General features: G+C 48.6%; 1 protein-coding gene across 4 annotated transcripts in view; it reads left to right on the plus strand.

Annotated features, from left to right (window-relative positions):
• The window catches only part of FLNB (filamin B), a 139,201-nt gene that overhangs the window by 78,209 nt on the left and 48,440 nt on the right, over positions 1-12,552 (plus strand). For all 4 annotated transcript variants that reach the window (XM_060022749.1, XM_060022750.1, XM_060022751.1 and 1 more), the window contains exons 10-19: positions 151-277; positions 1,229-1,365; positions 2,799-2,992; positions 4,004-4,117; positions 4,711-4,854; positions 5,108-5,231; positions 5,568-5,728; positions 6,716-6,806; positions 7,075-7,244; positions 11,875-11,992. In XM_060022749.1, coding sequence (XP_059878732.1) covers positions 151-277; positions 1,229-1,365; positions 2,799-2,992; positions 4,004-4,117; positions 4,711-4,854; positions 5,108-5,231; positions 5,568-5,728; positions 6,716-6,806; positions 7,075-7,244; positions 11,875-11,992 — 1,380 coding nt within the window. The remainder of the gene's footprint in view (positions 1-150; positions 278-1,228; positions 1,366-2,798; positions 2,993-4,003; positions 4,118-4,710; positions 4,855-5,107; positions 5,232-5,567; positions 5,729-6,715; positions 6,807-7,074; positions 7,245-11,874; positions 11,993-12,552) is intronic.

A 12,552-nucleotide genomic window follows, 5' to 3' on the forward strand; every position in this document is an offset into this window, starting at 1 on the left:
ACCTGTGCCCCCTGCACTGGCAGGTGGATTCTTAACCACTGTGCCACCAGGGAAGCCCCCTGGATATCGCTGTCTTTCTGTCCTTGTCTTGTGGATTCTCGTTCTGAGCCTAGGATTGCATTGGAAAGATGGTGTGCTTCCTTCCCACAGAGGGTCTGGAGGAGCTGGTGAAGCAGAAAGGCTTTCTGGATGGAGTGTATGCATTTGAGTATTACCCCAGCACCCCGGGGAAATACAGCATCGCCATCACATGGGGGGGACACCACATTCCGAAGAGGTGAGTCTCCAGCTGGAGTTGCGTCTTCTCCAGAGGCATGCTTGGCCCAGGGCAGACTCATGGTGGCGGCTTCCTGGGCTGCAGGAGGGAAAGAGAGCTGCTTTGTTGAAAGCTTTCTTTTTTTTCTTTTTTCAGAGCAGCACACAGACATTTGGCCTGTTCTCAAAAGCAGCAGAAAGTCGCTGTGGTTTCAGCTGCCTTGCTTTAAATCAAATGCTGTCGGTTTGGGGCTGGTGGGAGGCAGAAGGCCAGAAGGAACAGTAATACAGAGCAAATGGGCTGAGTGTCTATATCCCTTATATATACTGCGATTCTCCTTTCACTGTGTGCCTCTGTTCGGGAATGCCGTGGATAAAATGTCAAAATCTGCTATGGTTTACATTAAAATCCTCTGCGTGAGTGTGGTCAGGAACCGAGGGACGCAGTCTACAGCTTTGCCTTGTGGGCTGCAGTTGCCTTCCCTGCATTCACATACTTTCCAGCTTTCCTGGGGGCAACTTTAAACTCTGAATAAATTCAGTTTACTTTGAGAAGTATCTGGGCATATTATAAGTTTCTGAGAATCTAAGCAAACGTGTAAGAATCTCCTGTGCCAAAGTTAAAGCACATTCATTCACGTATGAGGTAAAGCCTAGTCAGCCTAGTTTTCTTGTTGTAGCATAAGCAGCAGATAGAAAAGTATGCATTCTCTTAGCCTTCCCGGGCTCACAGTCTGGTAAGCCCTGCACACAAAGGGTAAATGACCAGGATAGTGCAAGGCAGTGTGGCTTGAAGCAGCCCCATTACATGATATTGTTGACATAACAGTGGTGGGGGAACCTGCTTGGCTGGAGATTGGGGCTGCAGGGAAAAGTATCAGGCCAGTGGAAAGAATATGTGTAAAGAGCTTATAGCTGTATGTAGCCCCTTCTTTGCTCCTCTTTAATGGTTCCTCTGTTCCTTTTCTTCTAGCCCCTTTGAAGTTCAAGTTGGCCCTGAAGCAGGCATGCAGAAAGTCCGTGCATGGGGCCCTGGCCTCCATGGCGGGGTTGTTGGGCGGTCGGCGGACTTCGTGGTGGAGTCCGTTGGTTCTGAGGTGGGGTCTCTGGGTGAGTGGAAGCAGCTTTTGGTGAGCGGAGATTGCAGGGTGCCTGGATTACGTGTCAGGCTGTGTATTGAGGCCTCCTCTCAGCCTCACTCCCCGGGGCTTCCTGGCCGCCTGACCATCTGAGGCCACCTCTGGGTACTGCTGTGGAATTGCAGTTCCCCTCTCCCCCTGACCTTCCAGTTGCCCTCTGCCTCTGGCACCAGCATTCATTCATCCACTACACCTTGAGGGCAGAGGCCTTTTATGGATGTTGTGTCTAAAACAGCGCCAGGAACACAGTAGGCACACGGCAGATATTACTGACTGATCCTGAGTTTAGATCAGTGAATGAATTTTGCTCAAACTAGAAATTTGGGGAGTAAATACTCTTTGGAGCATAACTGAGTATATTTTAAGTAAACGTCTGATGTATATATGATCATTTTAGAACAATGGTCAGCACCTCTCTCTCTGTAAAGGACCAGATAGCAAATATATCAGTACTGCGGGTCATATTCTCTCTGTCGCAACTATATGACTGCCTTGTAGCGTGAAAGCAGCCATAGAAAATCCATAGGTGAGGGAGTATGACTGTGTTCCTTATCAGCAAAAACAGGCAGTGGGTCAGATTTGGCCCAGCGGCCAAAGTTTGAGGACCTCTTTGTTAGCTAATAGAAATAAGCAAAGAGGGGAAAAGAGGAAATCACATTGAACTTTTCCTTTTAGAGAAATAATAAACATCTTAATATTGGGCTGGCCAAAAAGTTCTTTCGGTTTTCCGTAAGATGTTATGGAAAAACCCGAACGAAGTTTTTTGGCCAATCCAGTATATCCTTGTAGACTAGAGGTAATATTAAGCCTTTAGGTATATCCTTGCAGACTTTTTCCTTGTACATAAGCATACAAATATTGATCTGCTGCAAAAATACCTGGGGGTGGCCTTTATATCTTTCTGCCTCAGGCAAATATAGGATATGTCTTGATTTCCCATGGCTTCTGTGGAATTACAGTGCATCGATATAGCTACTGTTAGGCTCTCTAGTTATTTCCAGAGTTTTGCTATAAAAACAATGCTGTATATATATCCTTGTATCTAACTGTTTACACACATCCTTGGTTACTTCCTTCAGATAAAAGCCCAGCAGTGGATTTGGTGGGACAAAGGATGGGCATTGTTTTAAGGCTTTTGGCTTGTGTTGCCATATTGCCAACAGAAAGATTTGCTGGTTGACCTTCCTCTTTGACGATGTTTAAAAAAAAAAAAGTATAAAATCCAACCTTCTGTCTCTAGTGAAGACTCAGTAGGCTTGGTTTTGTGGGAAAGGGACCTAAACAGATTTCAGTCTTCTGGCTAACACTTGGTTTTCAGGGAGGTGGAGGGAGTGGGTTAGTAGTAACCCAGACTAGATACCTTCCGCCATGTAACCAGGGGGATCCTCCCACCCTATCCCCCAGGGTTTGCCATTGAAGGCCCCTCCCAGGCAAAGATTGAGTATGATGACCAGAACGACGGATCGTGTGATGTCAAGTACTGGCCCAAGGAGCCCGGTGAATATGCCGTTCACATCATGTGTGACGATGAGGACATCAAAGACAGTCCCTACATGGCCTGCATCCACCCTGCCTCGGGAGACTACAACCCGGATCTGGTGAATCAACTTGTCATGTTCTGTGCTCTCTTCTCTGGCTCCTGGCACTCCTCCCAGTGCCCACAGAGTTTCCTTGAGCAGCATGTGGAGAAATCGCAGAGCAGAGCCTTTGAGAGCTTAGGAAGGAAAAAGGCCTGAATTAGAAGCCTGGTAGTACCTCTTAGTACCTTTGTAACATGGGGCACGTAACTTACCTCTCTGACTCTATCAAATGGGAATGATACGAGTGTCTGCCTCTTAGAGTTTCTGTCATGATTCAAGGAGGTAATGTGAATGAAGACAGCCCTTAGAACAGTGCCTGGCCCGCAGAGGGGGCTCTGTAAGCTGCTATTTTCTCGCAACCCCGAGCATCATATTTCAGTCTTGCCACTTGCTGTAGTTATTATTTCAAGGTGATCCATAGATAAAGGTTTTAAAATTTTCCTCCCCAGCTCCCCCTCTCTTAAATTGGAGCAGTGTTTGCAAGAGCTTCTCTCAAACATTTAGCAAGCTGATTAGCATCAAGTCTGAGCCAGCCTGGCTGACAGGAGGAAGCCCTTGCCCCCGCCCTGTGGGCTGCCGTTGGCCCACCTGGACAGCTGACCGTAGGGTGACATCAGTCCAGGCTGGCAGCTGCTCGTCTTTGGCCAACTGCTGGTCCTTTACTCTCTGGGGCTGCAAACTTTTGGAGTGTTGTCAGTGGGAGAGGTTCTGAGCCCTCACAAAGCAGGAGCATTGAAACTGGAGGTGGGCATGGCTGGAGGTCCCTGCCTCGGTTACTGCACAGATTAAGGCAGGGAGCACAGGCCAGTTTGGGGCCTGGTTTTACAGACTTTTTCTCCTGCATGTTTTTATTTTTAAGTCCCAGCCTACTTTAGCATTTTCCTTCCCATAACCATCCTATTATGTAGGTACTGTGAAGCCAGACACAGTTGTTTTCCTTTTCTCCCATTTCCTGGTTACCAGTCTTCTGATAGGAGCACAGTTAGGGCATTACACAGAAAGAGAATCACTATTGGCCCTTTGCCCCAGGTGCAAGCATACGGGCCAGGTTTGGAGAAATCTGGCTGCATCGTCAACAATCTGGCCGAGTTCACCGTGGATCCTAAGGCTGCCGGCAAAGCTCCCTTAAAGATATTTGCTCAGGTAAGTTTCTAGGGACGACCTGTGCAGGTGATTGTCAGGTAACAGGATCCATCCACGTAATGGAAAGTCGCTCAGTCCATCTGATCCTCGGTTTCCTCATCCACACACTGCGAATAACAATGTTTATTTTGTAGGGTTTGTGTGAGGACTGAATGAGATTCTAACATGTAAAGCAAGGGGCAAATTTTTATGATTTGTGCTCCGTGGAAATGAGGCTTGATTGTTTCAGATTTCCCTGTAAATGTCCTTCAGTGTGGCTGAAGCTACTCACACTGTGATGGGAGGGTTTGTAAACAAGGGTTTATCAAATATATTTATCTAATTTAATTGAATTTGGCCCAAGGATTTAAATGCAGGAATTAAAATTAAGAAGCACTGAGTGGCCATGGCTTTCTTTTGGGACCGTTTTCTCTTAGTAAGTAAAAATGCGTACATGCATGTAGCGTTTTATCACTTGTGTTCATAGGTGCTGTCATAGGTGTTCCATGAGATTTTGTGGGATGAGTGAGCAGTGACTTGGTTGTCTTGGGAGGCCACAGTGGATGGAGACAGTGTGAGGGTCAGCTCTGTTCTTAGCCTCTGCCCTTCTGCAGGACGGGGACGGCCAGCCCATTGACATCCAGATGCAGAGCCAGATGGATGGCACCTACGCTTGCTCGTACACCCCGGTGAAGCCCATCAAGCACACCATTGCCGTGGTCTGGGGAGGTGTCAACATCCCGCACAGCCCTTACAGGGTAGGTTGTGAGGTGAAACCTTGGTCGTGGTAATGAAAAAGCCCAGTCCTGAGGCCAGTCTGGAGTCCATGCTTGATGGCCAAGGCAAATATATGGAAAGACCCATGCTTGGTGGGCCTTGGAAGATGGAGTGGCCCAAAGGGCCGAGTGCCGTAGATTGCCCAGAAGTATAACATTCTAACAACTGAGAGTGTCTTTACTGGATCCACGGGGAGAAGAACTTGATTACAACTTTTCTCCCCGTCCTCTCTAGGTTAACATCAGGCAGGGTAGCCATCCCCAGAAGGTCAAAGTGTTTGGGCCAGGAGTGGAGAGAAGTGGACTGAAGGCGCACGAGCCTACTCACTTCACAGTGGACTGTACCGAGGCTGGCGAAGGTGAGAGGGGGCTTCACCCGACTCGGTGCTCGTTGTTTCTTGGGGAACGAAGTTCTCTTTGTAACGTTTCATGGGTAATGAACTTTGAACCAGGAGATAGTAACCCACCTGAATAGGTAATTGTTCATCTGATGAGCCTGTGTGTCAGTTCCGTGGTGATACCTTTGCTAATCCTCTGTTCTGTCTGCAAAACCATTATTTAAATACCATCCCTTTCTCAGGTTTCTTACTGGAAATTTCCCAGTTGCTTTTCTGGGGTGTGAGCCTGAGCTGGAAGTGATTGCATGGGACGTGCTGTTTCTGGTAAACCGGTGCTAATAAGCTGGTCTGTTCCAGGTGATGTCAGCGTTGGCATTAAATGTGATGCCCGGGTGTTAAGTGACGATGAGGAAGACGTGGATTTTGACATTATTCACAACGCCAATGACACGTTTACTGTCAAATATGTGCCTCCTGCCGCCGGGCGATACACCATCAAAGTTCTCTTTGCCTCTCAGGTGTGTGTTTGGACTTGGGTTCTTTCTGGCCACCTGTGTTCGTATTTCCTTTTTGCTTTTTTCAGCAACAGGGAAGGTGTCTTGAGAACTCTGCCCAATAGTTTTCCTCTCTGCTTCCTTAAAACCAAGAAGGAACAAACACCCAGAACTAAAATTGTACCACTTTCTAACAGAAGTGGGGCCGTGTAGTCAGTGGTTAAAAGCCAGACTCTGGAAAGAAATTGGATCATTACAAACTTTCATCCGGTTTTTGAATGAAACGTAATTCGTTTCTAGATGTGTGCTATACTTTCTCTGCAATGATGACCTTGGCCTCAGGCTTTAAACTTTTCTAGGGAGAGGGGTTTTGAATTTCAGATAGAATTCATATTTACATGTGATAATGAAGACAAGAAGGCGCAGTACCCTGAAACAGGGAATAGTGGAATTCTGGTGATTCAGGTTCATCTTACGTAAAGATAGGGACCTCAGGAGAAAGGTCTGTGCCTTAAAGGTGTTGGTCTTGAGTTGGCTTCATCCACTTAACCTGTTCTGCCTTTATTCTGAAAGATTCTTTTTGAAGAATTGCAGTCATTGCATTTATAATCAATTCCTTGCATTCCTCAAACCCTAGCTCTCTGTTGTCCCTGGAGGAATGTCCCTTTCCTTCCTCCGACCCCGTGTATTATTGTTGTTTGGGGTTTTATTTTTGGTAGTATTTTGTATCCTAAGTACTCAGCATTTGGTGTCAAAGGCTGAGAGTTGTCTGAGTGGTTTGTGGAAACCCATCCTTTAGCCATGATGTCAGGGATCCAGGTATTCATGAGTGACCACTGATGGCCCTTACCTGATGCTAGCGCCTGAAGACTTGACCAATGGTGACGGAAGTTGCTCACCATCTGCTAGAGTGGAAGTCATGCTGAGGTCTCCTCCTTTGCTTTGGGCGGAAGGCTAAGCTCAGGCAGTGGCTTCAGGGACTTTCCTACTGAGACAGTGTCTCTGCTACAGGAAATTCCCGCCAGCCCTTTCAGAGTCAAAGTCGACCCTTCCCACGACGCCAGCAAAGTGAAGGCAGAAGGCCCGGGGCTCAGCAAAGCAGGTAAGGTGGCATGTGTGCATGAGGTCACCCTGGAGGCAGTGGGCATGGTTGGTCCAGGGCCGTGAGTGACTTACCTCCCCTGGAGCAGGGGCTCTGTTGGGGCTCCAGTTCAGCAGGGCCCCTGCTCAGCTGAGCCGCTGGCCGAACGCCAGCCCCTGTCTCCACCTACTGCCTTGTGGAAGCCTGTGCTGATGAACCTGTCAGACTGGTGCTAAAAGTGAAACCCCTCCAGCTGGGCCTGTCTCCTCACTTCACTTTCCCCTCCCAGGTGTGGAAAATGGGAAACCGACCCACTTCACCGTCTACACCAAAGGGGCCGGAAAAGCCCCCCTCAACGTGCAGTTCAGCAGCCCCCTTCCTGGCGACGCCGTGAAGGACTTGGACGTCATTGATAATTACGACTATTCCCACACCGTTAAATACACGCCCACCCAGCAGGTAGGGCCCCTCCCCACTCGGTGCTGGGCTGGGTCACTCTGGACACGGGGAGGGGGGGCGGCAATCTGTGCTCTGAGCTGTGCTTCTCTGTGGCAGGAGGAGATTCCCCCTTTCCTTCCGAGCCCCTCTGGGAATGCTGACGAAAAGCCTGATGGGTTCTACCAGGAGGACCTGGAGGATTCCCCAAGAACAAGCAGGAAGCTAGTTGTTTTTTCCCACCCCCATTTCCCACCTCCGTTCTTGGTTTTAGTGTTTTACTAATTACTCACAGGGAGAGAATTGCTGTGCCTTTGTCCTTGCTGGCCCTTTTGCCTTAGTTTACCCTTTTTACGAGGTGGTGCAGTGGGGTCTTTCTCAAAGAGCCTTTAGTCCCTCAAGCCCGAAATGGTACTTCAAGCACTAAATTATTCCCTTTTACAAAATACAGGAATACAGACAGGATTTTGTCATCCCCGCTGCTTTGCTCTGGTTGTTTTAGGCAATAAGGGCCTAAAAATCTACCTCTCTGTATGAATTCATGTTTACTTATTTAAAATTTTATTTTGATTCGTGGCTACACGTCTAGGGTCTGGGGAGCTCCTATAGAAAAGCCTGGATTCTCGCACTTATGCATAGCGTTCTAAACAGTCACTCCAAACCTCTGAGATTCCTTCATTCTTGAAGAAGAGTCCCCCTATGTGAGAAATGCCATTTTTAAGAGAGGAAGGGCGATGCTTTCTGTAGAAGCACTGTTTGAAAAGCATCACTTCTGCCCTGGGCCCTCTCAGTGAGGACCTGGCCAGAGTGTAGTGGGAAAGAATGAGGGGTACAGTGAGGATGAGGGAATGGTGTGGGTGTCCCCCCTGCACTGGGGGCTACACATGCTTGGAGATGGAATCTTTACTATGAGAACTTGCCTGGCAGTGCGAGGTTCTCTAGGGCAGGTTCTATGTGGCCCTTTATCTCCACATGTGCTTCTTCCTGTGGTTTCTCTTTACCCTAATGAGGGTTCATTATTAGTAATGCTAAAACGAAAACTTTTGTAGATGAATACGGTTTTCTCATCAGGCTGCTCTGTGCTCATTATTTAGGTAATTATTTTCCTAGTGATGCTTATCAGGGCTGATGGGAGCCTTACCACTGGCAACACCAGCTTGATAGCATCTTTTTGCCAGTTCTCCACATTCCTTAGGAGAAGGTACAAGAAAGCATGGCCATGATCGCTGGTCAAGATCACAAGACTCTTGGGAAAACATTTTGAGACTCTTGATCCTATATACCTTTTTGTGTTTCGGCTGAGTTGCTAGAAAGTAAGTTGCAGACATCAGGACAGCCTCAGGTTTTGACCTGCACCCCCAGAAAGGACTTTAGAACCCGATGCCCTGGATGCTCCCAGCTGCCAGTCGAGGTGGAGGTGGAGGTCGGGAGCCCAGTCCTGTTTTATCACATTTGAAATGTAGCTAGAGTGGGAAGCGCCTTACTCTAGAGTCACCCCAAGGTCAAGTTCATCCATATGTCTGATCGTAGCAGGTCTGAGGGCTGTTGGCATGCTTGGTGGCCTCTTGGGGCTATTTGTGCAAATGCCGTCAGTCCCTGCCTTTACTGCGATGACTCCACGGTGCCTCTCCCATCCCTCTCGTTTGTTGGTTAGAGTGAGGTTTACTGTTTTATTATTTGGGCAGATCGCAATTCTGCCTGTTTCTCTATGGCAAAGAAAACAGATTAAATCTCTACTCTTAGATTGTGAGTTTCCAAGGTTAGGGTATCATGTTATATATATCTTTCCATTCTCAGCCCCAAGCACAGGGTCTGGTGCTGTAATTGCTTTGTATGATTTATGGCCGAATGGGTGAATAAACGAAGTGGAGCCTCAACTCACAAGCAGAAACAACATGAGAACTTTGTAATCTGGTAGGAGAGTGGAGCTGACACATCCTCATTCTACTTTGAACTCTGTTTTCTGAAGAGCTAACAGCTAACAGCTCAAGATTGGGTGAAATAAGTGTGCCTTTGAGCTCTGCTCTTGGATGTGGTTAAGAGACTTGGGTCAGCCCAGAAAGCCGCACGGGGTTACTTTTCAGGTTGCTGCCCACAGGCGCACCTTCTTGTGGTGGTTTTAGGGATTAAGAGGCTGGAACTTTCCAGAAATGCAGCTGTTGAGTGTGTGTGGAGAGACAAGGGTGGATCCTGGCTTAGGGTGAATGCTTAACCCTCAGATTTTGGGCTGCTGTGTGAGGCACTGCGGCCCCCACCCAACTGCTGGCTCTTTGCTCCGTGACACCTGCAGGCGGCTGCTGTCCCCTGCAGGGCCCCAGTCCACAGGTCACCTGCCTGCCGTGGACCAGTGATGGACGTTGCTGGTTGATCCTGTTCTTGTTGGAAGACAGTGGTCAGAGTTTTTGCCTTAGCAGGGAGTGGACTTCTTTGGCTGGGGCTTGAAGACCCTCCCAGAGGTCAAAGGTAGAAGGGCCATTATACAATGACAGTTTCCCTGGAGGATTTTGCCTTCTGTGCTTTTCGTTGTCTGTGGCCTCAATGACTTCAGTTTCTCACCCCAAGCTTCCCTGAACAGAGTGGTTTGAGGAGCCGGTGGCAAGAGCTCCCCGACATGCTGAGTCAGGAGCCACTGGGAACTGAGAACTCCACATGCTGCTGTGGCGCCTTTAGGAAGCCCCCGGAGCTCACTGGCCCTCACAGGAGAACAGTCCCTCCCTTGAAAGGTTATTACTGTTGGTGGCCATAGCTGTCACAGAGGTCTCTGGAGGAGGGGGCTGTGGGTAGCTTTCTCGGTCCTTTCCTCATGGGTCTCGTGCAGAATGAGATGAAGGTCTCAGAAGCCTGGAAGGGAGAGGATAAACCCATCTGGCAGGACTTCCCAGTGGTTAAGACTCCGCGCTTTCACTGCAGGAGGCGTGGGTTCAATGCCTGGTCGGGGAAGTTCTGCGTGCCGTGTGGTGTGGCCCCAAAATAAATAAAATACAACTGTGTGGCCATCAGCAAAGTCTCTGAAATGCACTGGTGGTCACTGCTCAGATCTTCCTCACTTCCTAGCCTCCTGGGGAAAATGCATAGGCCGTTCCTTGGCTGGGGCCTCAGAGGAAATCTTGAAATGCTACAGGCCATCGCAGGTGTAAATCTCTTAAGCTTTCTTTCTCCCCCTCATTAGGTTATTTAAGGTACAGTTAATTTCCTGTCTCAGTTTCGTTGTGTTTTGTATAACTGGTAATGAGAATATGCTTTCTTTCATGGGACAGATGGGCTTAACTGAAAGAGGATTTTCCCCTCACTCCTTTGGCACTCCAGAGAAGTGGTCTCCTGAATTCTAGTGGGTGGTGGAGAAGGTTTTTCCGGGACCCTTGGTTAGCTGGGAGGCCTAGCCCTCGAGGAGTTCGGGGTTTGGGGGCATACCCTCGGGAAGAGCTGGCATGTTGGCAATGCTTTGAGGGCTGAAGCAACAAACCAGCCCCCGCTCTGTTGAATGTGACCACGTACATCTTACCATGAGATATTATACTCTTCAGATAGTGGGCTCATTGGTTTTGTGTGCAGTACTAATACATCCTGGAAAGTCAGTCCTCCCTCCTTCATTGATGCCACTAATTTTTGTCTTGTCTTTTCCCTCCTTCTTTATTACACAAGGAATGTGAGAAAATATTCATAGGCCAAAAGCTGCACCCTTTTAACACTTGGTCCGTGACAGCTTTCAGCAGGGACTGAATGTTAGCGAGCCCTCTGTATTCCTGCAAGGAATCATCCCTCCCTCCCCCTTGCTTCTTCCCTTCCCACATCCTCTTAGGTGATGCCCAGACATTTGAGGTGAGGAGGGCCTTAATCTACTGAGACAGCTGTGGGCTTTCATGGAGCCTTGGTTTGGAGGGAGGGGACTCAGCCGACCGTGGAGAGAGGAAGCCAGCAGCGAGTGGGCCAGGACTGGCCACGCTGTGCCTCCATGGCCTCGGGGCTGCTGGCGAGGGGACTGCCAACCCCACAGGCTCAGTCTGCCTTCACACTGGCAACTTTTCTTTCATTGCCATAGATGCGCGAGTTTCGATACAGTGCAGTGGTCTCAGAACAGCCCCAGGCAAACTCTTGCAAATTCATTTCGCAGCCTAGTGGCCTGAAATCCCAGGACATGGAGACAAAAGATTTTGTTCGGTTAGAGGCCCCCTGGCCTCCCTGCTTTGCCTATGGCCAGGGCTGGTTGTTTAGCTGGGTGGGGAGGTAACATGGCAGAGCGGCTAGGACTGACACAGGTTTGGGTACCGTGGGCATGAGGCCCCACTCTTGCACTGGGGCAAGTGATTTTACCTTCCTGAGCTGTAGTTTCATCTCCTGGAAAAATGGTAAGAACAGCGGGAACGCCCTCTTAGGACCGTTTTGAGATTGAATTAAGGAAATGCTTAAAAGGATGAGCATGGTGTGCTCATTAAGCTGTCCCTGTTGTTGTTAGTTGCTCTTTTTCGTCTGATTTTTCTGTCCTTCTTGCCATGGAGCCCAAAAACTTAGAGAAATATATCTGAGATGCTTTCTGAATCAGCTGGAGTCTTATACCCTGTGTCTCTGGGAAGAATGAAAGACCTGGAAGGCAGGTTGAAACAGCAAGGTAGGATGTTGGTACCAAACGCGTCCTCGGTTTTCTCTCTCATTCCAGGGCAGCATGCAGGTTCTGGTTACATACGGTGGCGATCCCATCCCTAAAAGCCCTTTCACGGTGGGCGTGGCCGCTCCGCTGGATCTGAGCAGGATAAAAATTAATGGGCTGGAAAACAGTAAGTGCATCATGAATGGTGGGGGGAGATGGGTCATTGAAGAGCAGTTACATCCCCTTCAAAGACAATTTGCAGGGAAGCAAATTCTGCCATATGAGATTTTGCAGTCAGACAGACAGGTTTGAATTAGGGCTATCCCGTGGAGTAGCTCTGTGACCCTACCTGCCCCTTCACCTCACCAAGCCTCCGTTTTCTCATTTGTTCCGTGGAGGTGGGGGAAGAATACTCAAGGGAATATTGTGAGAATTAAATGAGCTAATAATTCAGGAGCTGGGTCATAGTCAGTCCTCGGTAACTGCTGGCATCACAGCAGAAGGTTTTTATGACAGAGAATTTGGGGCATGTTGCCCTCTGACAAATTTCTATTGTGCCAACACCCCTTGGCCACTGAATCCACCTTAGGGTCAAGCATAAAAGCCAACTTCCGGGCTCTCAGAAACCACAACTACAGTGCATTTCCCCACCCCAGTCTGGATATTCCTTTAGCTTGTCAGGTATCTTATTAGTACAAGCTCATTTAAATAGATGAAATAACTGAATGAATAAATGAAAAAGTGAAG

The sequence above is a fragment of the Delphinus delphis genome, chromosome 10 (assembly GCF_949987515.2).
Source record: "Delphinus delphis chromosome 10, mDelDel1.2, whole genome shotgun sequence".
Lineage (NCBI taxonomy): Eukaryota > Metazoa > Chordata > Mammalia > Artiodactyla > Delphinidae > Delphinus > Delphinus delphis.